Source organism: Herpailurus yagouaroundi, unplaced genomic scaffold (genome assembly GCF_014898765.1).
Source record: "Herpailurus yagouaroundi ecotype Mexico unplaced genomic scaffold, PumYag 215, whole genome shotgun sequence".
NCBI lineage: Eukaryota > Metazoa > Chordata > Mammalia > Carnivora > Felidae > Herpailurus > Herpailurus yagouaroundi.
Window position 1 is genome coordinate 1006385 of NW_024412446.1, and position 23340 is coordinate 1029724.

The following is a 23340-nucleotide window of genomic DNA, read 5'->3' on the forward strand; positions in this document are numbered from 1 at the left end:
TGCAAATTATCTAATGGGCACTTGGAAGAAAACCTATTGTTTTTATGTATAGCTGAAGTCTCACAGGATTTGGGGAAATTAGCCTTTCAACTGAGTATGTGATAATGATGTAAAGTAGATATTACTGGTTTTTTTCCAAACAGAATTTCAGGGACCCTTGCATGACTTTTATTTAATCAAGCATAGAACTTTAGTCTAATGATCAATCTAGAAAACCAAAGATCTGATGAAAGTTACCTTTAGATTTCAAGGGGTTGGCAAAATAGAGCAAAATGAACAAGACATAATATATTAAAACTGATTAACATATGCTGCTGTAATAGTCACTGCTGTATTCACATCAGCCATGGCTTAGACTATTTTCTGGTATCAACTGAATACTATCACAAAATATGCACCTTCGTGATTTTATTGGCTCAACAGTAATAATCTCTATAAAGAGAAAAGTAAACATCACCTCCCAATGTTGACTGAAAAAGATGCCACTTAGTCTTTCACTTCATATATTACATGATAAGTCATAAGAATAGATTTTTAAAATATATAATCACCAAGAGTTCATAAAATTACATTAAATGTATTAATACTATTATTGGTAAGTTATTAATAATCTATGAAATAAATAATATCTTTTATTTATAATAATTTTTTTTTTAATTTTAGAGAGCGCATACATGAAAGAGAGCATGTGCATGCGTGAGCAAGAGAGAGGGGGAGAGAGAGAATCTCAAGCAGGCCCCATGCTCAGTGTGGAGCCTGACACAGGGCGTGATCCCATGACCCTAGGGATCATGACCTGAGCCAATATCAAGAGTTGGACATTCAACCAACTGAGCCATCCAGGCACCCCAATAACCATATCTTTTAAAGCATGGTAAATCTAGGGAAAGCTTTTAGAAATAAAAGTCTATGATGGTCAATAAAACATTAAAGCAAAACATTTCTCCTACATTTATATAGCCATTTCACCTATAAGGCTGTCTTAAATACTGGATCCTTTTCAATTTTCTGTACTCTTTCAGAAAAGAATAAACAAGAAAAAAGTAAAAATTTCTTCTGCATATTTTGTAATCACAACAGTAAATATTCACAACTACGTTTTCAACATCTGAAGCAAAATATCCAGATGGGAATCCTAGACAAAGTAGCTTTTTTACCTGGAACCAAACTCTCATTGTAAATCCAAGGCGGCATTCTGGGCTGAACAGGATCCTGTGAGGGAAATACTCCCACACCTAGAAGATAAGAAACATTATTTAATGTACATAACAGTCCATGCAGAAGATGGGGACATCGCAGAGTCACTGTTTTTTATAAGAGCGCTGGCTGGAGATACTAAAAAAAAGTCACCAATACAATGAAAATATTTGGTTTCTAAATTTCTCTTGTACGTTAACTATGCCCTAAAGAGTAAACAAAAAAAACCCCTAAGATGTACCAAATCAATATTCTGAATCATACAAGGCTTGCACCATTTCATGTGTATTACAAATTAAAGAAGAAAACATGACAGCTGGTGGTTTAAAAATTACCTATGTAAAAAAATGTAATTGCTCAAGCTTTACCTGCAGCTTTTAATAATATTTCTTTGTACAGTCTGACTTTTTTCCACCTGAATATGACACTGCTGCCTTGGATGTATAGGACTTTTTATTCTGTTCAGTAAAATATCCTCCAAAAGTTTGCCTCCTAGGCTGCCCAAATTCTAATTCATCTCTGCAAGCTAAGTTTATAAAAATTTGGACCTTCTAGGCAGCAGTGTGTATGATTTATTTCACAGAAGCAAAATCATATTCTCATTGGTGACTTTTCCAGTTAAATTTTAACTTTCAACCCTTATGGAAGAATAGAAAGTGTAAGAAAGGAAAAAGCTTTTATAAAATAAAAGGAAAAGAAATTTTAAATCAGGAATAATTCTGATTAAAAAAAACTGGTTATCAAACATTTTTAAAAGGAATAACTGCGGAAAGAATTCAGAGCAAAATCGTAGGGGTTAATTGGAGAAAGGAATGCATTAAAAATACTTTAAGCACAATACTGATTAGCAAAAATCAAGCAGCATTCATTTTAAGATTAATGCTTAAGGTGTTAGCACTTGAGCGATATTTGGTTAAATAAACTTTGGCTGAATATTTCATGAGCTCACCACTCTCTTCAATGGATAGGTTTTGGTCTGAAGTCTTTTCTGCCTCTGCAATGGTGGTACCACTTACACGTCCATCTATAGCACCCCCGTTTTTGGCCGTTAAACTGGGATGGTTCTTACTGGAACCTGGGCCTAGGGCTTTGTGACCAACGTCAGAGGTATTTAATTTAATTTGTTCCTGCCCAGATGAACTTATATCACAAGATACTAGGAGCTTCTCCTCCAAGGAAGGGCCTAAACAAACAGCATGAAGGGTTATTTGTATATAATTGCAAATTTCTGATTTTTTTCAATCATCCATTTCCACCCCCCGGTTCTAAAGGGTAGACCCTGCCACACATAATGTAGATTTTTGAAATAATCCAATCACTACACACTTGTATAGGACCTGAAAGGTTTTAGAGAGTTTAGAGAACTTAAAACATCATTACCTACTTTGGTTCTCAGGAATTCTGTAAGCCAGCAGGTCGAACGGTATAGTGGAAGGAGTACTACCTTAGAAATCTGGTGACTTATACCAGAGAGAGACACTTCCCCTCACGGCTGGGGAGGCCCCTGGTCAGTAACATCACCTCTGGGTCTGTTTCTACATCTGCCAACTGAGGAAGTTCGGACTAAGTCCATATCTGCGACGATCTTTCTCAGCACAATTTCTCAAGAAGCAGTGTATTAGTGCCTCCCATCCCCTTTAGTTCACAAGTGATACACCTGAGGTTCAGTTTCAAAATTTGTCCAAGGACACACTGACAATAAACGGAGAACCAGGCATCTGACCCCCAAGTGTTCTACCACCGAACCAGAGAGCACTTTCTAAAGCAACTCTTCTTGGCTCGTTACTCTGGACAAAATATTGGTGATTTTCCCAAACAAGAGAAATCTCATGTAGAAATCAGTTTGCTTTTAAAGTTCGAAAGTGATTTAAATAGCTCCTAATTTAGGAGCCAAAGTTTTAAATCATTTTTCCAGAATGTGAAGCTCCCAGAATTAAAAAATCGATATTCTTATTTTGGTGAATTTCAATAGTACTCATATATTCCGGTACACATTTCCTTACCAACATCAGTGTATTACTCTACTTATATAAGAGAAGTAAATTATCCTAGATTATTTTAAGAATACTTTCATTAACATTCTAGGAGTTACCTGCTTTCTGTACATTGTATGAGGCTGCAGCAGTAGAGAAAGAAGGAATTTGCCCAGGGACACCATGTAAGGCAAAAGACACTGGAATCTGACCTGGAGGGAGAGGCTGTGCTCCAGCCTTCTGTGTATGCAACTGGCCAAATGGGGTGGTGGGATGGAAAGACTGAAAAGGCTGGGAAGTGGAAGAAGGACCACATGTGGGAACTTCAACGGGCCCCTGCATAAAGTCACTGAATTCTTCTTCATCAAGAAAGGCAGGTGATGGGGAGACAGTTTTAGTAGAATGAGATGGTGTGGGATAATCTGCAAAACGGAAAATGGCAATGAAACACACGGAAATGAAAATCAACAAGGAAAAAGAAATTAAGATGCAGTACAATCCCAAAAGAATATACTGAAACATGAATAACAGAAGTGAACAAGAAATAACATGTAATGACAGCCAAATGGAATTATTAAGTGAATGAAAAACACTTTGATGGCTATTTACACATAATTCATTTCTTTTCAAAAAGCAGTTTTATAGCTATTTTGCATTTTGTTCAAAAACAGAAAAATGTAAAACTCAAAACTTCTTTCCTTCTTTTATTAGGTTAACACCACTTTTTTCCTCTGAGACCACTAATAATTTACATGAAAGTAGTTATTACTTTTTTTTTTTTAAGTGGTGATTACTTTTGACACCCAAGTGATCTGTTGCATAATATCCTCTCAACCAATATGTTCCATATATTAGAAAATCTACCTATATGTTGCTGAATATGTTTTGGACAAATATATACTCTGATGATTAATTATGCCAGTCAGAAACAATGCATGATACATACTTGTCATTTTTGATGTATCATGACTAATCCATACACTTTGCATATGTAGTTCACATCAGTGAAGTTACCACATGAGGAATGAAAATTACTAAAGAATATTACACACATTACCAAGGTGATATTATAAAAAGCATCAAAATCAGGATGCCATAAAGAGCTAAATCAAACAACTCAACAGTCCTTTTAAGAAAGTAAACCCTGACTGAGGACTATGTTTAAAAGATCTTTGGCTCTAATGTCTATCAACATCATTGGGGCTTTTTACTGTTAAATGTGAGATTTACTTATGTAATAAACCTTCTCTACAGGGGCATCATTTAACAATATCATTTTTGCTTCTTCATATTCTTTTTTAAAAATCCACAAAATTTAAATAAAACAACTTTAAAAAACTAGAGTCACATAGAGGGGTGCCTGGGGTGGCTCAGTCAGGCGTCCAACTCTTGATTTCGGCTCAGGTCACGATCTCGCGGTTCATGAGATCCCCCCTCCCCACCCCTCCCCACCTCCGTCAGGCTCTGCAGTGACAGTGCGGAGCCTGTTTGGGATTCTCTCTCTACCTCTTTCTTAAGATAAATAAATAAACATTTAAAAACTAATACATAAAAATTAGAGTTACACATAGGCAGATAAAGGCAACATCATCCCTATCTCCATCTCTGTCCTTCCATCATCCACATCCAGATTCAAACTGGACTAAGTACCTCTCAATCTGCCCTTTTTATTACTGTTGAGGTACAGCTAACACATAACATTATAGTTTCAGGTGCACAACACAGTGATTCGATATTAGTACACACTGTGAGATGATCACCACAGTCTCATTACCATTTCACCAAAGTTACAAAAAAATTTTCCCCTCATGAGAACTTTAAGCCAACTTTCAAATATGCATTACAATATTATTGACTACAGTTCCCATGCTGTACCTTACAACCCCATGACTTATTTTTTTTTTAATTTTTTATTATTTCTAAAATTTACATCCTAATTAGTTAGCATATAGTGCAACAATGATTTCAGTAGTAGATTCCTTAGTGCCCCTTACCCTTTTAGCCCATCCCCCCCCACACCCCCTCCTGTAACCCTGTTTGTTCTCCATATTTATGAGTCTTTTATGTTTTATCCCCCTCCTTGTTTTTATAGTTTGTTTCCCTTCCCTTATGTTCATGTGTTTTGTCTCTTAAAGTTCTCATATGAGTGAAGTCATATAATATTTGTCTTTCTCTAATTTCACTTAGCATAATACCCTCCAGTTCCATCCACGTAGTTGCAAATGGCAAAATTTCATTCTTTTTGATTGCCAAGTAATACTCCATTATATATACATACCACATCTTATTTACCCATGACTTATTTTATAATTGGAAGTTTGAACCTCTCGACTATCTTCACCCATTTCACCCACCTCCCCACTCCACCCTGGCAACTACCATTCTATTATATTTTTCTGTTTTGTTTTTTTTTTTTCAGATTCCACATACAAGTGAAATCATATGGGATTTCTTTCTCTGTCTGACTTATTTTACTAAGTCTAATACCCTCAAGATCTATCTACATTGTTGCAAATGGCAAGATTCCATTCTTTTTTATGGCTGAGTAGTATTCCGTTGTATACATATACCACATCTTCTTTACCCATTCATTCATCAAGGTACACATAGGTTGCCCCCACACCTTGGCCCCATACCTTGGCTAAATAATGATGCAATGAGCATAGGGGTGAGTATATTTTTTTGTCAGTGTTTTCATTTTCTTTGGATAAATATCCACTTGTGGAATTGCTGGATCATATGGTAGTTCTATTTTTAAGTTTTTGAGGAACCTCCATGCTGTTTTCCACAGTGGCTGCACCAACTTATATTCCCACCAACAATGCGTGAGGGTTCCCTTTTCTCCACATCCTTGCCAATACTTGTTGTTTCTTGTCTTTTTGATACCAGCCATTCTAACAGGTATAAAGTGGTATCTCATTGTGGTTTGCAATGTGATTTGCATTTCCCTAATGATTAGTGATGTTGAACATCTTCTCATGTGCCTGTTGAACATCTGTATGTCTTCTTTGGCAAAATGCTTATTCAGATCCTCTGTCCATTTTTTTCCATTAGATTTTTTTTGCTATTGAGTTGTAGTTCTTTTATATTTTGGATATCAGCCCTTATGGATCTATGATTTGCAAATTATTTTCTCCCACTCAGCTGGTTGCCTTTTTATTTTGTTGATGGTTTCCTTTGCTGTGCAGAAGCTTTTTAATTTGATACAGTCCCATTCTTTAAAAAGATTTTTTAAAGCTGGGGCGCCTGGGTGGCTCAGTCGGTTAAGCGTCTGACTTCGGTTCAGGTCATGATCTCACGGTCCGTGAGTTCGAGCCCCACGTCGGGCTCTGTGCTGACAGCTCAGAGCCTGGAGCCTGCTTCAGATTCTGTGTCTCCCTCTCTCTCTGACCCTCCCCCATTCATGCTCCATCTCTCTCTGTCTCAAAAATAAATAAACATTAAAAAAAAATTAAAAAAAAAAGATTTTTTAAAGTAATCTCTACACCCATTGACTGAGACAGCCAGGTGCCCCAAGTCACTTGTTTATTTTTGCTTTTGTTGCCTTTGATTTTGGAATCAGGTCCAAAAAAATATGGCCAAAACCAACATCAAAGACCTTAGTGCCTATGTTTTCATTGAAGAGTTCTATAGTTTCAGGTCTTGCATTCAAGTCTTTAGTATATGTTGAGTTAATTTCTGTGTATGGTGTGAAACAGTGCTCTAGTTTCATTCTTTTGCATGGGCTGTTCAGTTTTCTCAACACTGTTTATTGAACAGACTGTACTTTCCCCATTGTGTGTTCTTGCTTCCTTTGTCATAAATTAATTGACCATGTACAGTTGGATTTAATTCTGGGCTCTCTATTCTGTTCCACTGATCTATGTTTCCATTTTTATGCCAATATCATACTGTTTTGATTACCATAGCTCTTTGATATAGTTTGAAATCAGGGTACATCACGCTTTGAGCTTTCTTTCTTAAGACTGTTTTGGCTATTCAAGGTCTTTCGTGGTTCTATACACATTTTAGGATGGTTCTATTTTTGTGAAAAATGCCACTGGAATTTGATAGGAATTGCGCTGAATCTGTTGAATGCTTTGGGAGACATTTTAACAAAATTAATTCTTCCAATTCATGAGCAAAAAAACATCTTTCCTTTTTTTATATGTGTCTTCCTTAATTTCTTTCATCAATGTCTTAAAGTTTTTAGCATACAGGTCTTTCACCTCGTTGGTTAAATTTATTACTATTTTTATTACTATTTAATTCTATTTGATTCAAGGGTAAATGAAACTGTTCTCTTAATTTCTCTGATAGTTTGCTCTTAGTATATATAAGCGCAACAGATTTTTGCATGTTGACTTTGTACCCTATAACTTCATTGAATTCGTTTACCTGTTCTAACATTCTTTTGGTAGTCTTTAGGGTTTTCTATATGTAAAGCTTTTTCACATTTTTAACTACTTTAAGTTGTTTTAACATTCATGAAAGTCTAAAGTCACAGAAGTAGTCTTTTTTTAAAAAGGTTCTTATCTGCCAGACTTCAAGCTGTATTACAAAGCTGTAATCATTAAGACAGTATGGTACTGGCACAAAAACAGACACTCAGATCAGTGGAACAGAATAGAGAACCCAGAAATGGACCCACAAATGTATGGCCAACTAATCTCTGACAAAGCAGGAAAGAATATCCAATGGAATAAAGACAGTCTCTTCAGCAAGTGGTGCTGGGAAAACTGGACAGCAACATGCAGAAAAATGAAGCTGGACCACTTTCTTACACCATCCACAAAAATAAACTCAAAATGGATGAAAGACCTAAATGTAAGACAGGAAGCTACCAAAGTCCTTGAGGAGAAAGCAGGCAAAAACCTCTTTGACCTTGGCCACAGCAACTTCTTACTCAACACATCTCCAGAGGCAAGGGACACAAAAGCAAAAATGAATTTTGGGACCTCATCAAAACAAAAAGCTGCTGCACAGCAAAGGAAACAATCAGCAAAACTAAAAGGCAATCAACGGAATGGGAGAAGATATTTGCAAACAACATATCAGATAAAGGGTTAGTATCCAAAATCTATGGAGAACTGATCAAACTCAACACCCAAAAACCAATCCAGTGAAGAAATGGGCAAAAGACATGAATAAACACTTCTCCAAAGAAGACATCCAGATGGCCAACTGACCCATGAAAAAATGCTCAATGTCACTCATCATCAGGGAAATACAGATCAAAACCACAATGAGATACCACCTCACACCGGTCAGAATGGCTAACATTAACAACTCAGGCAACAACAGATGTTGGTGAGGATACAGAGAAAGAGGATCTCTTTTGCACTGCTGATGGGAATGCAAACTGGTGCAGCCACTCTGGAAAACAGTATGGAGGTTCCTCAAAAAATTAAAAATAGAACTACCCTACGACCTAGCAATTGCACTAGTAGGTATTTGTCCAAGGGATACAGGTGTGCTGTTTCAAAGGGGCACATGCAGCCCAATGTTTATAGCAGCACTATCAACAATAGCCAAAGTATAGAAAGAACCTAAATGTCCATCGATGGATGAATGGATAAAGATAATGTGGTATATATATACAATGGAGTATTACTTGGCAATCAAAAAGAATGAAATCTTGCCATTTGCAACCATGTGGATGGAACTAGAGGGTGTTATGCTAAGCGAAATTAGTCAGAGAAAGACAAATACCATATGGCTTCACTCAAATGAGGACTTTAAGATACAAAACAGATGAATATAAGGGAAGGAAAGCAAAAATATAAAAACAGGGAGGGGGACAAAACATACGAGACTCTTAAATATGGAGAACAAACAGAGGGTTACTGGAAAGGCTGTGGAAGGGAGGATGGGCTAAATGGGTAAGGGGCACTAAGGAATCTACTCCTTAAATCATCATTGCACTGTATGTTAACTTGGATGTAAATTAAAAAAAAAAAAAGTTCTTATCTGAAAAATGGGAATACTACATGCTTCTCTTTCAGATCCATGAAATAGAACCTTTAATGCTTCCAGGTAATGCAAAATGAGTATCCAAAATTAATTAATTTTGTTAAAAAAAAAAAAGCTATGATCCAATGAATTCCAACCCTTCCCAATAATGGTTAGGAGAGTGTGGATTTAAGCTCTCAATTTGGGTTCTCAGAGCAGCACTGGTAGAAAACAGCAGTAATGGAAAACTAAGAGCTACTATGAGTATTAAAAAAAAAAATTATGTTTATTTATTTTGAGGGACAGAGAGACAGAGTACAAGCAGGGGAGGGTCAGAGAGAGAGGAAGACACAGAATCTGAAGTAGGCTCCAGGATCTCAGCTGTCAGCACAGAGCCCAACACAGGGCTCGAACTCACAAACTGTGAGATCATGACCTGAGCTGAAGTCGGACGCTCAACCAACTGAGCCACCCAGGTGGCCCTACTATGAGTATTTTTTAAATGGATCCTACTTAATAAGCAATAAGGCTGCAAAGGCTAAATAAATGTTTCTTTGCATTTGACTGGAATTATGTTAATCCTACGTGGTACATATTTTGGCTTATAAACTCTCACAGTTATATATGTGATAAGTACAAAATTATGTGATAATTTGTATAGTCAATATTTTATGATACGGGGGGAGATTAAAAGATGACTTTGGTGGGTAAAAGGCTGGAAACTCTTTTTATATACTTTAGGCCTAGGTTAAGTCTCTAACTGGAGAAACTCTGGAAACTTCTTGGGTTTGCTTCAGAAAACTATTTTTTTGGATAAGAAGCAACTAACTGCATGTATGTTGACTGAACTCATGAGTCTATTTAAATATCAAAACACCAATTTATTATTTAACAATGAGATTGTTAAACTACACCTAGTTGTCCAAAAAGGTCATTCTCTATGGTCAGAACATGCCCTAACAATGACCACTCCTGTCTTCTCCTTCTTCTAAGTTCCACGCAGGGTTCAGTTTCAGCATTCCAAAATCTATTTTTTTTTTTCAACGTTTTTTTAAATTTTTATTTTTGGGACAGAGAGAGACAGAGCATGAATGGGGGAGGGGCAGAGAGAGAGGGAGACACAGAATCGGAAACAGGCTCCAGGCTCTGAGCCATCAGCCCAGAGCCCGACGCGGGGCTCGAACTCACGGACCGCGAGATCGTGACCTGGCTGAAGTCGGACGCTTAACCGACTGCGCCACCCAGGCGCCCCGCAAAATCTATTTTTAAATTACTTCTTGACTAGCTTATTCAGCTTAAAATTTTCATTTTTACTTATGTTTTTCCTCTCTGAACTCAATCTGATTCCTAATATCCATTCTCTTTTCAATCTTGCTGTATATTTTACTTTGCATCCGAGTATATAATCTAACAAGTGAAATTAATAGGACAGAGTTAAAGCTGTCCCAGAAAGTCAAGAACTGGTTACTGTGCCAATATTAGATTATTCCCTCCTGATCCCATCTATAAAAGGTACTGCAATATAAGGGTTTAGGATAAAATTTATTAATGTAATATATACCAGTAGAAAAAAGTACTTGGTTGGCTGAATGATTTGACAACTCTTCACCTATTAATGATATGTTATTCTTAACCCCCTGTAAATTTTAAACATCCAAATCTTCACTTAGCTTGAAGGATTAGATGAGCACTGACATAATACCCACACATACTGGTCAATTAAACACACAGAAAATCACCTTCCAATGAAAGAAAAAAGTTTTTTTAAGTTTTATTTATTTTGAGAGAGAAAGAGAACACATGTGTGCATGAGCGGGAGGGGTGGAGAGAGCGAATCCCAAGCAGGCTCTGCAGTGCCAGCGCAAAGCCTGATGTGGGACTCAAACTCACGAACCTTGAGATCATGACCTGAGCTGAAACCAAGAGCCAGATGGTTAACTGACTGGGCCACCCAAGAGCCTCCAAAATAAAATAAAAAACAATTTTTTTTTAACGTTTATTCATTTCTGAAAGACAGAGAGAAATGGAGCACGAGCCAGAGAGGGGCAGAGAGAGGGAGACAGAATCCGAAGCAGGTTCCCGGCTCTGAGCTGTCAGCACAGATCATGACCTGAGCCGAAATCGGACGCTCAACAGATTGAGCCATCCAGGCGCCCCTCCAAAAGAAAATTTTAAATTAAAATTACCTGGTTTCTTAGGGTGCGATGCTGGAGTAGGATGCATTTTAGCATCTCTGGAAAACCCATCTAAGTTTCCTTTTATGGCTTCCAAAGCATCATCTCTACTCTTCTCTCCTGTCTAGAAGACAATAAATGTATGGATATATCTTCACGTATGTCTCACTTCATCCTAGATCCTCCCAAATTAAAAGTACAGAGATTGGTCTATTTTCAAAATTTTTACCGCATACTTCTGATAGGGAATTCTCTGAATCAGAAAAACACTGGTACGTGTTATAAGTATACCAAAGGCATAAAACAACACTATAAAATACAAAAAATATTAAAAGGTCCATTTATAAATACTTCAGGATACAACTGATATTAAGTATCCTGAATTAATTAATATCAAGATCCATGATTAACCTTCCCAAGAAAAGATCACAAACACCAGTGGTAGTAAAAAGGAGTTGAGAAGATGATGGTTGATAGCCCACCCTCCTCAACCATACAGCGTCTTAGAAGGAGAATTCTTCACTTGTGGAATCAGATAAAGCAAAATCAACCAACCACAGCATAAGCTTGGGCTTGTGCCCCAGTGACAGAATCCACTGAATGAGCATGAGGCACATGCAAGGCGTGTGTGCGCTGTGGCAGTGGAAAAGATTACCTTGGGTTTCACACTACTCAAAAGCCTGAGCTTTTGCTTCTGCTCTTCAAACTGGCGTCTTTTTCTTTCTTCCTCTAAGAGCTTCTGTTGCTGTTCAAATCGTTTTCTGAAGGAAAAGCAACATAGTAAAGAACTAACTGCAGGGGCATTATCAACTGTGTTCTATTCATACTTCTAACAGTTTCAGCAGTATTGCCTTACATTTCTAGAACTAACAACTTCATTGCTAATTAGATCTAATTTCCTTATGACAATACTATTTCCCCAATATGTTAATTTCAAAATATATGAAAGGTGTCCAAAAAAATATATGCTTAAATTATAGACATGAATTTATTCCTTGTCTAATTTGGAAGGGGAAGAGACAAATCTTTTGCATTCAAAAGTAATCTCAAAAAACAGGCAAGTAGACAAAAAAGAAAACTCCAACTTGGGAAGGCAGTGTCTCACAGGAGAAAGAAGAATGCTTTGGGCATCATCTACATTTGCTAGTAATTGTGTAATCTGGCCTGACAAAGTCGCTTCATTTCTCCGAACTGCCCTTTCTCTAGATGTAAAATTAGAGAGTTGAATGCGAGGCTCTCTAACGTCTGTCCTTGCTTACAACTTATATATAATGAAGTATTTCACGAATCTCAAAGGTAACGTGACTGTTTGGGCTTCAAATGTGCATTAGAAACCATGTGACTGTTCCTAAAATAACTGCTATCATGTGTCCTCAGGTTTGAATCCCGAGGTCTCTTACTGCTGCTCTTCAGCGAACTGCTTCTGCATGTCTGGGGTGTACTGTGGGCCCGGGGGACGCATTCCCAGGAACGGTGTTTGTCCAAGGTAAGGCATTCCTGCTGCTGGCATTGGCCCCATTGGTATCCCTGCCTGAAAGAAACAAAGGCTTAGAAAATACAATTCTTCCTCTTAATTATTACAAAGAAAAACTATAACTTCCATAAATTCTTTCTTAATATTTTTATTAACGAACTATAGGACTTTCTTAAACAATAGAGTCAAAAAACACAGGCAAAAAATGTAAAGTTCCCCTTACTATCTCACCCCTTTCATTTCCTTCATTGTCTGAGATGTGACCACTGCTAACAGTCTGAGGGTGTGTGTGCATGGAAGCACACGTGCACACACGAGATATATTCTACTCTTTGAAAAGAGGTATCATATCTTACCTGTCTTTGTATTTTCCAGCAATAGGTAAGAGGCTGGCATACAGTAGTTAATCCAAAAATGAGATTAAAACATGCTTTTCTGATATGTATGATAGGATAATGAATATTTTGATGTTCAGTATCACAGGCCTGATGGCCAAACTTATACAGAAAACAAAATATATTTAATCAGTAATAACTTACATACTAATACCACAGTATAAAGTTTACTCAAGTGTCCAGAAGTAAAAATAGTATCACACTATAGCTAATCACAAAATCTAATAATAATGATGATGGCACTGATAAGAATGATAATGAATAATTTACACTGAGTGGAAATTCTCCTATGCCTCAGCCTTCTCCCTGAAAGGCTCCCCTTCTGTTCCCTAATTGAAATATGGCTATCCCTGGAAGCCCTCTTATCTGGAGATTGCTGCTTCTCTTCCACGTTTCCTGTAAAAGGGGAATATTTCTCCTTGCGTCTTCTAAACCTATCCTCTCTTCCTTCTAAAACCTGACTGCATGCATCCAGCTATGTTAGTTGCCCAGATTGTCTAGTCTATGATTCCAGGATTCTTTCAGTTATAGTGAGTGAAGAATGTGTTTGCAATAAAGTGCAACTCCCCTACTTATATAAAATTAATGTAAACCACCAAAAGTTAAATTACCTTAAGGTAAAGATTATATTTACACTATTGGATTTAATATAGTCAGACTTTCATCAATTCATTTTTAGTGAAGTGTTTTTTTTTTTTAACAAGACTAAGATATCAAAATTAAAAAAAATTTTTAACATTTATTTATTTTTGAGAGACAGAGAGAGATAGAGCACAAGCAGGGGAGGAGCAGAGAGAGAGGGAGACACAGAATCCAAAGCAGGCTCCAGGCTCTGAGCTATCAGCACAGAGCCCGACACGGGGCTTGAACTCACAGACCGTGAGATCATGACCTGAGCTGAAGTCAGCCACCCAACCGACTGAGCCACCCATGCACCCCTAAGATATCAATTTTAATCTAACAATGTTTGTTGAAGAAATCCTGTTAAGTGTTTCCCTCAAAATATTTGTTTTAGAAATTATCAAAAATACCACCATGGGGTATCTGGGTGGCTAAGTCAGTTAAGCATCCGACTTTGGCTCAGGTCATGATCTCACAGGTCATGGGTTCAAGCCCTGCGTTGTGCTCTGTGCTGACAGCTCAGAGCCTGGAGCCTGTTTTGGATTCTATGTCTCCCTCTCTCTCTCTCTCTGCCCCTCCCCTGCTTATAATCTCTCTCTGTCTTTCTCTCTCTCTCTCTCAAAAATAAACATTGAAAAAAAACTTAAAAAATGTCACCTCATACTGAATCTTGAAAAAAGTGCATCTCCCTGTAATAGCAGAGGATTGGAGATTACCAATAATATAGGTAAAGCACTTAGAGCACTGTGTAGCATATATGAGTAAATAGCAGCTATTATAATTATTAAAAGTTACTGACAACAAAGAAGTACTCTCTCAAAAACAATAATGATCCCATTTTTTTCCCGGAACAAAATAAGATTCTGCAAGCAAATACAGAATTAAGAATTAAGAGGGGCGCCTGGGTGGCGCAGTCGGTTAAGCGTCCGACTTCAGCCAGGTCACGATCTCGCGGTCTGGGAGTTCGAGCCCCGCGTCGGGCTCTGGGCTGATGGCTCAGAGCCTGGAGCCTGTTTCCGATTCTGTGTCTCCCTCTCTCTCTGCCCCTCCCCCGTTCATGCTCTGTCTCTCTCTGTCCCAAAAATAAATAAACGTTGGAAAAAAAATTAAAAAAAAAAAAGAATTAAGAATTAAGATAAGAAAAATGAACACTTAACAGTTATAATATAGGTATCATTTTATTGTGTTCATGCCATATGCCAGCTATAGAATTAGGCATTTACATACATTATTCTCAATATACGTAAGATCCTTAGAGTTAGAGAATTTCTGATAATGATCAACAAGAATCTTATTAATAAGAATATCTTATTAATTATTAGTGTTAATTAATTAATAGTGTTATTAATATGTTATTAATAACACTAATGAAGCCCCTACTATGTCCCAGGGACTCTTCTAAGGGTTTTATGTATATTAATTAACTTAATCTTTATAACAAACCTATGCAGTAGGTGCTACTATTATTCTCATTTTACAGATGAGGAAACGGAAGTACAAAAGAGTTAACTACCTTACTTACTGCTTGTAAGTGACAGAGCCAAGATTAGAAACAGGCAGCTTCTGGTTCCAAAGTGCATATTCTCCATCATTATGTTACGCTGCCTCTCCAATTACCAACAACAACCACAGATTCAGACTTAAAACAAATTTTAATCTGTTTTTGTGTCTATTCATATGCTTAGGCATATACCTGCTCAATGAATAGTAGTAGCTTGGAAGCCTTATGAATGGCTTTAGGACTTTACAATAGGAGTTATAAGTAATACATATTACTTAATTACTAACACTCTCTATTGTAAATCTTGAGTGGGGATGGCAATGTATACTTACTTTTAATCACAGCATGGTTCTCCTGGTGCTAAAAATTAGCACCATAGTCCTAGGACTACATTTTTTTTTTCTAGCTTTATTTAAATAAAATAATTTATTTTATTTTTTACTTTTTCCAGCTTTACTGAGCTACAGTTGATATAACACTGTAATTTTAAGGTATGCAGCCTATTGATTTGATACACTTATATACTGCAAAATGATTACCACCACAGCATTAATGAATATCTCCATCATGTCACATAATCACCATTTCTTTTTTGTGGTGAGGGATTAAGTTCCTTTTTAAATTGACTTCATTTACCCAAGGCACATAAAATGCAAAAGAAACCACTCAACTCATACAGACTAACAGACCAGATATTCCACAAAAATAATAAAGAATAAAAGAAGGAAAGGTATTATACACTTTGCCTTCCTATTTAGAAAATTCTGTTCTTCAAGAAGATTCAAACTTGCTAAATGGCATTTTGTCTTTTTCGAATTCCTGAAAAGTTAGTTTATACATTCATACAGTCTAATTCTTTTAAAATCTAGATAAACCTAAAGGTTAAGAAATACTAATCATTAGTTTTATGCTGGGTGAATGACAGGACAAAAGAAATAACTCAGAAATCTGAGATACATCCAATCAACTGCTAAAGACATTCAAGATAAAGAAGTTCACTCCCAAGATGAAGAATATTGAAGGCTACTGAAGATTTGAGTGACTGGAGAGATATCACAAACCAAAAAAGTTAAAAATGTCAGTTTCAATAAAAATCCCAGCAGATTTTATGTGGAATTTGACAAGCTGATCTTAAAACTTATCATGAAGAGGAAAGAACCATGAACAGCTATAATTCTTTAAAAGAAGAACAAGGAGGATCCACACTAGCAGATATCAAGGCTTATCTTAGGCTAGATTAGGAGACCAAGATACTTATGGATGCAGGGACAGACAGAAATAGCAATGGGACAAACAGAAGAGCTCAGAAACTAATCCAGAGAAATTGGATAGTACAGCATTTTGGAAATCAATGAGTAAAGAATGGGATATTGATAAATGATTTGGAGAAAACTGGCTACTCAAATGGAAAATAATAAAATTAGACCTTTAGACTCACATTATCTGATAGCACAGAACAATTCCAGGTTGATTTAGTAAGAATAATAATATTATGATCGCAGGGTAGGACTAGGTCTAATGAGGCACACAAGAGATCAGACCATAAAATAAATGATTTATCCATCTGACTTAACTTCTACATGACCTCACCAAAAAATTAAAAAACAAGCCAAAGTATAGGAGGAGATATTGGCAACACAAATAACTACAAAGATAAGAATCTGGAATATATAATGAACTCTTAGAAATCAATAAAAACAAAACAAATAGCAACAAATTGGAAGCAACTTACATGTCCACCAACAGAAGAATATATACTCATGCAGTGGAACACTACACAGTAGCTATATGAATATATTTGGCAGCACTCTATAACAGGGATAAATTCTGGGGCAAAACAATGTCAACTAAAAAACTCAAATGCAGAAGGGTACATGCTTACATAAACTTTTAAAACCTGGACAATATATAATATTCATGAATATTCAAACATGTAAAACAGGAGAAGTACAAGAAGACATATGAAAACACTAAGCACTTAATTCATGATAGTGATAACTATCTCTGGGGAAGCAGAAGAAGGAAATTACAACTGTTTTGTTCATTTCTTTTAAAAATGTGAAGCATATACAGCATGTTAACATTTGATGAAAGGACAAGACTATCTCCATAGAAAATTCCAAGGAATCTACAAAAAAATTCCTAGAATAAGTGAGTTCAGCAAGGTTGCAGGTTACAAAACAAGTATGCCCAAATCAACCACATTTCTATATACTGGCAATGAACAGAACATTGAAATAAAAACTACAATGCCATTTATAATTACTCAAAAACTTAGATGTAAATCTAACAAAAAATTTAAGGAACTTAAATGCCAAAAACTATACAGTGCTGATGACAGAAATCAAAGATCTAAACAAATGGAGAGACATTCCATACCATGCTCATATATTGCAAGAATCTACATATTAAAGATGTCAATTTTCCCCAAATTGATAAAAAGGTTTACTGTAATTCCTATCGAAACTCCAACCAGACTTTTCATAGATAGATATAGGCAACGTTATTCTAAAACTTATATGCAAAGACAGATAAACCAGAAGAGTTAAAATAATTTTGAAAAGAAGAATAACATGGGAGAACTTGTTATACAGCTACACAGATTTAGTCAGTAATCAAAATCTCCCAACAAGAAAAGTCCTGGACTTAATGGCTTTGCTATTGAATTCTACCAAACGTTTAAAGAAAAAACAAACAACTTAGACTTCATGAAACTTTAAAAATTTGTACATTAAGAGACACTACCCACAGAGTAAAAGGGAAACCCACAGAATGGGAGAAAACATTTGCAAATCATATATCTGATAAGGGAGTAATATCCAAAATATAGACACAACTCTCACAATTAATTCACCAACAAAAAACCCAATTCAAAGAAGGGCAAAAGACTTAAACATTTCTCCAGTGAAGATATACAAATGGCCAATAACCGCATGAAAAGATACTCAACATCATTTACTAGAGAAATGAAAACCAAAACTACAATGATATACTACCTCACGCACATTAGGACAGCTACTATAAAAAAAACAAAAAAGAAAACAAAACCAAAAACACCAGGGGACACCTGGCTGACTCGGTTGGTAGAGCATACGACTTGATCTCAGGGTCACAAGTTCAAGCCCCACATTGGGTGTAGAGCCTGCATAAGGAAAAAACAAAACAAACAAACAAACAACAACAACAAACCAGAATGGGAGTAGTTTGGGAAAGATAGCAGAGTAGGAGGCTCCAGAGCTCACCTCCTCCCATGGGCACATCAAGACAGGAGCTACATCTATGTGACTAATTCTGAAAACAACCTGCAGACTGACAGAATAGACCTTCCACAGTGAATTACAGAGAGAAAACCACATCAAAAGGGGTAGGAGGGGAGCCAAATGAGATGGAAATAAGCAATATGCCTGATGAAGAATTCAAAGTAATGGTCACAAAGATACTCTCTGGGCTTGAGAAAATAGTGAGAATCTAAGTGAGACCATCAATGAAGATATAGAAAATATAAAAAAGAACCAGTCAGGGCTAAAGAATTCAGTAACTGAAATTTAAACATACACTTGGAGAAATCAACAGCAGATTAGAGGAAGCAGAAGAATGGATCAGCAACCTGGAAGACAGAGTAATGGAATGCAACCAAGCTGAACAGGAGAAACAACAGAGTAATAAAAAAAATAAAAACAGGTTCAGCAAACTCTGTGACATCATCAAGCGTAGTAACATTCGCTGTACAGGGATCCCAGAAGGAGAAGACAGAGAGAAGAGGTCAGAAAACTTATTTGAAGAAATAATACCTGAAAACTTCCCTAATCTGTGGAAGGAAACAGACATCCAGATCCAGAAATAAGAGAGCCCCCAATAAGAGGAACCCAAGAAGGTCCACACCAAGGCACACAATAATTTAAAAAGTAGTGATAAAGAGAGAATTTTAAAAACATCAGAAGAAAACAGTTTACATAAAGCTATCAGCTGACTTTTCAGCAGACACTTTGCAGGCCAGAAGTGAGTGGCATGAAATACTCAAACTCAAAGTGCTGAAAGAAAAAATCCTGTGAACGACATACTCTACCCAGTAAGGTTATTATTCAGAATAGGAGCAATAAAGAGTTCCCCAAACACACAGAAGTTAAAGGACTTCATCACTAAACCAGCCTTACAAGAAATGTTAAAGGGAATTCTTTGGAAAGAAAAAAAAAAGCCATAATCAGAAGTAAGAAAATTATGAGAGGAAAACAATTTCACAGGTAAATACAAACATATAATAAAAGCAGATTAATCACTTATAAAACCAGCATGGAGGTTAAAGCTCAAAAGCAGTAAAGAGAATTATAAGAATCAGTCAAGTGATTTGCAAAATAGAAGGATGTAAAATATGACATTGTATTCATAAAACGTGGGGGTGGGGAGTAAAAATCTAGTGCTATTAGTATGGGCTCAAACTTAAGTGACCATCAACTTCATATAGACTGCTACACGCAAAACATGTTATAAAAGAACCTAATGGTAACCAGAAATCAAAAACCTATAATAGAAAAAAATAGAGAAGAATCCAAACATAACACTAAAGAAAGCCATCAAACCACAAGGAAAAAGAGCAAGAGAAAAAGGAACAAAGAATGACAAAAACAATCATAAAGAAGTAACAAAATGGCAATGAGTACATGCCTATCAATAATTATTTTATTTTATTTATTTATTTTTTAACGTTTATTATTGAGAGACAGAGAGAGACAGAGCATGAGCATGGGAGGGGCAGAGAGAGGAGGAGACACAGAATCTGAAGCAGGCTCCAGGCTCTGAGTTGTCAGCACAGAGCCCAATGTGGGGCTCGAACTCACAAACTGCGAGATCATGACCTCAGCCAAAGTCGGACACTTAACCGACTGAGCCACCCAGGTGCCCGTTTTATTTAAAAAAAAAATTTTTTTTTAACGTTTATATTTATTTTTGAGACAGGGAGAGACAGAGCATGAATGGGGGAGGCTCAGAGAGAGAGGGAGACACAGAATCTGAAACAGGCTCCAGGCTCTGAGCTGTTAGCACAGAGCCCGACGTGGGGCTCAAACTCACGGACCGTGAGATTATGACCTGAGCCAGAGTCAGACGCTTAACCGACTGAGCCACCCAGGCGCCCCTGTTTTATTTTTTTAAAGTAAGCTCTATGTCCAACAGGGAGCTTGAACTCACAACCCTAAGATTAAGAGTTGCATGCTTTACTGACTGAGCCAGCCAAGAGCCCCTTGGTAATTACTTTAAATGTAAATGGACTAAACTTTCAAATCAAAAAACATAGGGCGACTGAATGGATAAAAAACAAGATCCATTTATATGCTGCCTACAAAAGACTCACTTCAGAGCTAAAGATACATGCAGACTGAAAGTAATAAGGGATGTAAAAACATTTGCCATGCAAATGGAAGTGTAAATGTTGTTACCTTAGCTTTCTTTTCATCGTACAAGACAGACTTTAACAAGAGACAAAAGGACAACAAGGGAATATAACAATTGCCAATACCTATACACAACATAGAAGTACCTAAATACATAAAGCAAATATTAACAGACATAAAGGGAAAAAATTGACAGTAATACAAAAATAGTAAGAGACTTTAACACTCCACTTACATCCATGTAGAGATCATCCAGAGAGAAATCAACAAGGAAACAGTAGCTCTGAATGACACGTGGATCAGAGGGATCTAACAGACATATTCGGAACATTTGGCCCCAAGACAGTGGACTACACATTCTTTTCAAGTGCACATGAAACATTCCCCAGGACAGATGACATATTAGTCCACAAATCTCAATAAATTAAAAAAACTGAAATCATATTATGCAGTTTTTCCAAACACAACAGTATGAAACTAACAATCAACTACAAGCAAAAATCTGAAAAAAAAAAAAAAAAAAAAAAAAAAAAAAACAAATATATGGAGACTAAATAACATACTTAACAATGAATGGGTCAATCAAGTAATCAAAGAGGAAATCTCAAAATAGATGGAGACAAATGAAAATGAAAACACAATTGTCCAAAATCTTTGGGATGCAGCAAAAGCTGTTCTAAGAGGGAAGATTATAGCAATATAGTCTTACATCAAGAAACCAGAAAAATCTCAAATAAATAACCTAACCTTACATCTGAAGAAACTAGGAAAAAAAAAAAAAAGCCCAAAGACAGTAAAAGGAAGGAAATAATAAAGATTACAGCAGAAATAAGTGAAATAGAGACTGAAAAAAAAAACAAAAAAACAAAACAACAACCCAATAGAACAGATTAATGACACCAGGAGCTGGTTCTTTCAAAAGGTAAACAAAATTGATAAACCTTTAGCCAGACTCACCAAGAAAAAAGGGAAGACTCTAAATAAATAAAGCCAGAAATGAAGGAGAAAAAAACCACACAAAGGATTATAAGAGAATACTATGAAAAATTATATATCAACAAATGGGCAACCTACAAGAAATGGATAAATTCCTAGGAATATGTAACATTCTAAAACTGAATGAGAAAGAAGAAATAGAAAATTTGAACACTGATTACTTGCAATGAAATTGAATCAGTGATCAAAAACTCCCCAAAAAAACAGAAGTCCAGGACCAGACAGCTTCACAGGTGAATTCTACCAAACATTTAAAGAAGAGTTAATGCCTATTCTTCTCAAACAATTCCAAAAAATAGAACAGGAAGGAAAGCTTCCAATTTCATTCTATGAGGCCAGGATTACCCATATACCAAAACTAGATAAAGTCACTACCAAAAAACAAAAACAAAAACAAAAACAAAAACAAAAACAAAACAAAAGAGAGAGAGAGAGAGAAAACTATAGGCAAATATGTCTGCAAAACATAGATATAAAAATCCTCAACAAAATATTAGCAAACCAAATCTAACAACACATTAAAAAAATCATTCACCATGATCAAATGGGGTTTATTCCAGGGATGTAAGAGTGGCTCAATATCTGCAATCAACACTGATAAATCACATTAACAAGAGAAAGGATAAAAACCGTATGATAATTTCAGTAGAAGGAGAAAAAGCACTTGACAAAATACAACATCCATTCATTAGTAAAAACTCAACAAAATGTGTTTAGAGGGAACATATCTCAACATAATAAAGGCCATATACCCAAAACCCACAGCTATATTCAACAGTGAAAAACTGAGACAAGAGTATTCATTCTCACCACTTTTATTCAACATAGTATTGGGAGTCTTAGTCACAGCAAACAGAGAAGAAAAAGAAATAAAAAGCATCCAAAACAAGGAAGAAGTAAAACTGCCACTATTTGCAGATGACATGATACTATCAATAGGAAACCCTAAAGAGTCCACCAAAAAACTATGATAACTGATAAATGAACTCAGTAAAGTTTCAGGATACAAAATTAATATACAGAAAACCGTTGCTTTTCTACACACTAATAATGGAAGTAGCAGAAAGAAATGAAGAAAACAATCTCATTTACAATTACACCAGAAGTCATAAAATACCTAGGAATAAATTTAAACAAGGAGGCAAAAGACTCATACTCTGAAAACTATAAGATACTGATAAAAGTAACTGAAGATGACACAAACAAATGGAAAGATAGTCCAAGCTCATAGATTGGAAGAATTAATGTTGTTAAAATATTCATATTACCCAAAGCAACCTTCAGATTCAATGCAATCCCTATCAAAATACCAACATTTTTTCAGAGAACTAGAACAAATAATATACTAAAATGTACTTATATGGAACCACGAAAGAGCTCTATTTGCCAAAGCAATCTTGAGAAAGCTGGAGGTATCACAATCCCAAATTTCAAGATATATTACAAAGCTGTAGTAATCAAAACAATATGGTACCAGTACAAAAAGTGACATAAAGATCAACTGGAACAGGACAGAGCTCCTAGAAATAAACCCATGCTTATATAGTCAGTTAATCTACAATAAAAGAGGCAAGTTCATACAATAGGGAAAAGACAGCCTCTCCAACAAATGGTGCTAGGAAACTGGACAGCTACATGCAAAATAATGAAACTGGGCCACTTTCTTACACCATACAGAAAAATAAGTTCAA

General features: G+C 36.1%; 1 protein-coding gene across 16 annotated transcripts in view; it reads right to left on the reverse strand.

The window, feature by feature from the left end:
• The window catches only part of SYNRG (synergin gamma), a 95752-nt gene that overhangs the window by 49036 nt on the left and 23376 nt on the right, over positions 1-23340 (reverse strand). For 5 of the 16 annotated variants that reach the window (XM_040455145.1, XM_040455144.1, XM_040455149.1 and 2 more), the window contains exons 4-9: positions 12676-12806; positions 11931-12036; positions 11288-11399; positions 3290-3592; positions 2147-2380; positions 1158-1235 (exon numbers count right to left, since the gene is read on the reverse strand). In XM_040455145.1, coding sequence (XP_040311079.1) covers positions 1158-1235; positions 2147-2380; positions 3290-3592; positions 11288-11399; positions 11931-12036; positions 12676-12806 — 964 coding nt within the window. The remainder of the gene's footprint in view (positions 1-1157; positions 1236-2146; positions 2381-3289; positions 3593-11287; positions 11400-11930; positions 12037-12675; positions 12807-23340) is intronic. The other 11 variants (XM_040455157.1, XM_040455156.1, XM_040455155.1 and 8 more) reach the window with 6 other exon arrangements.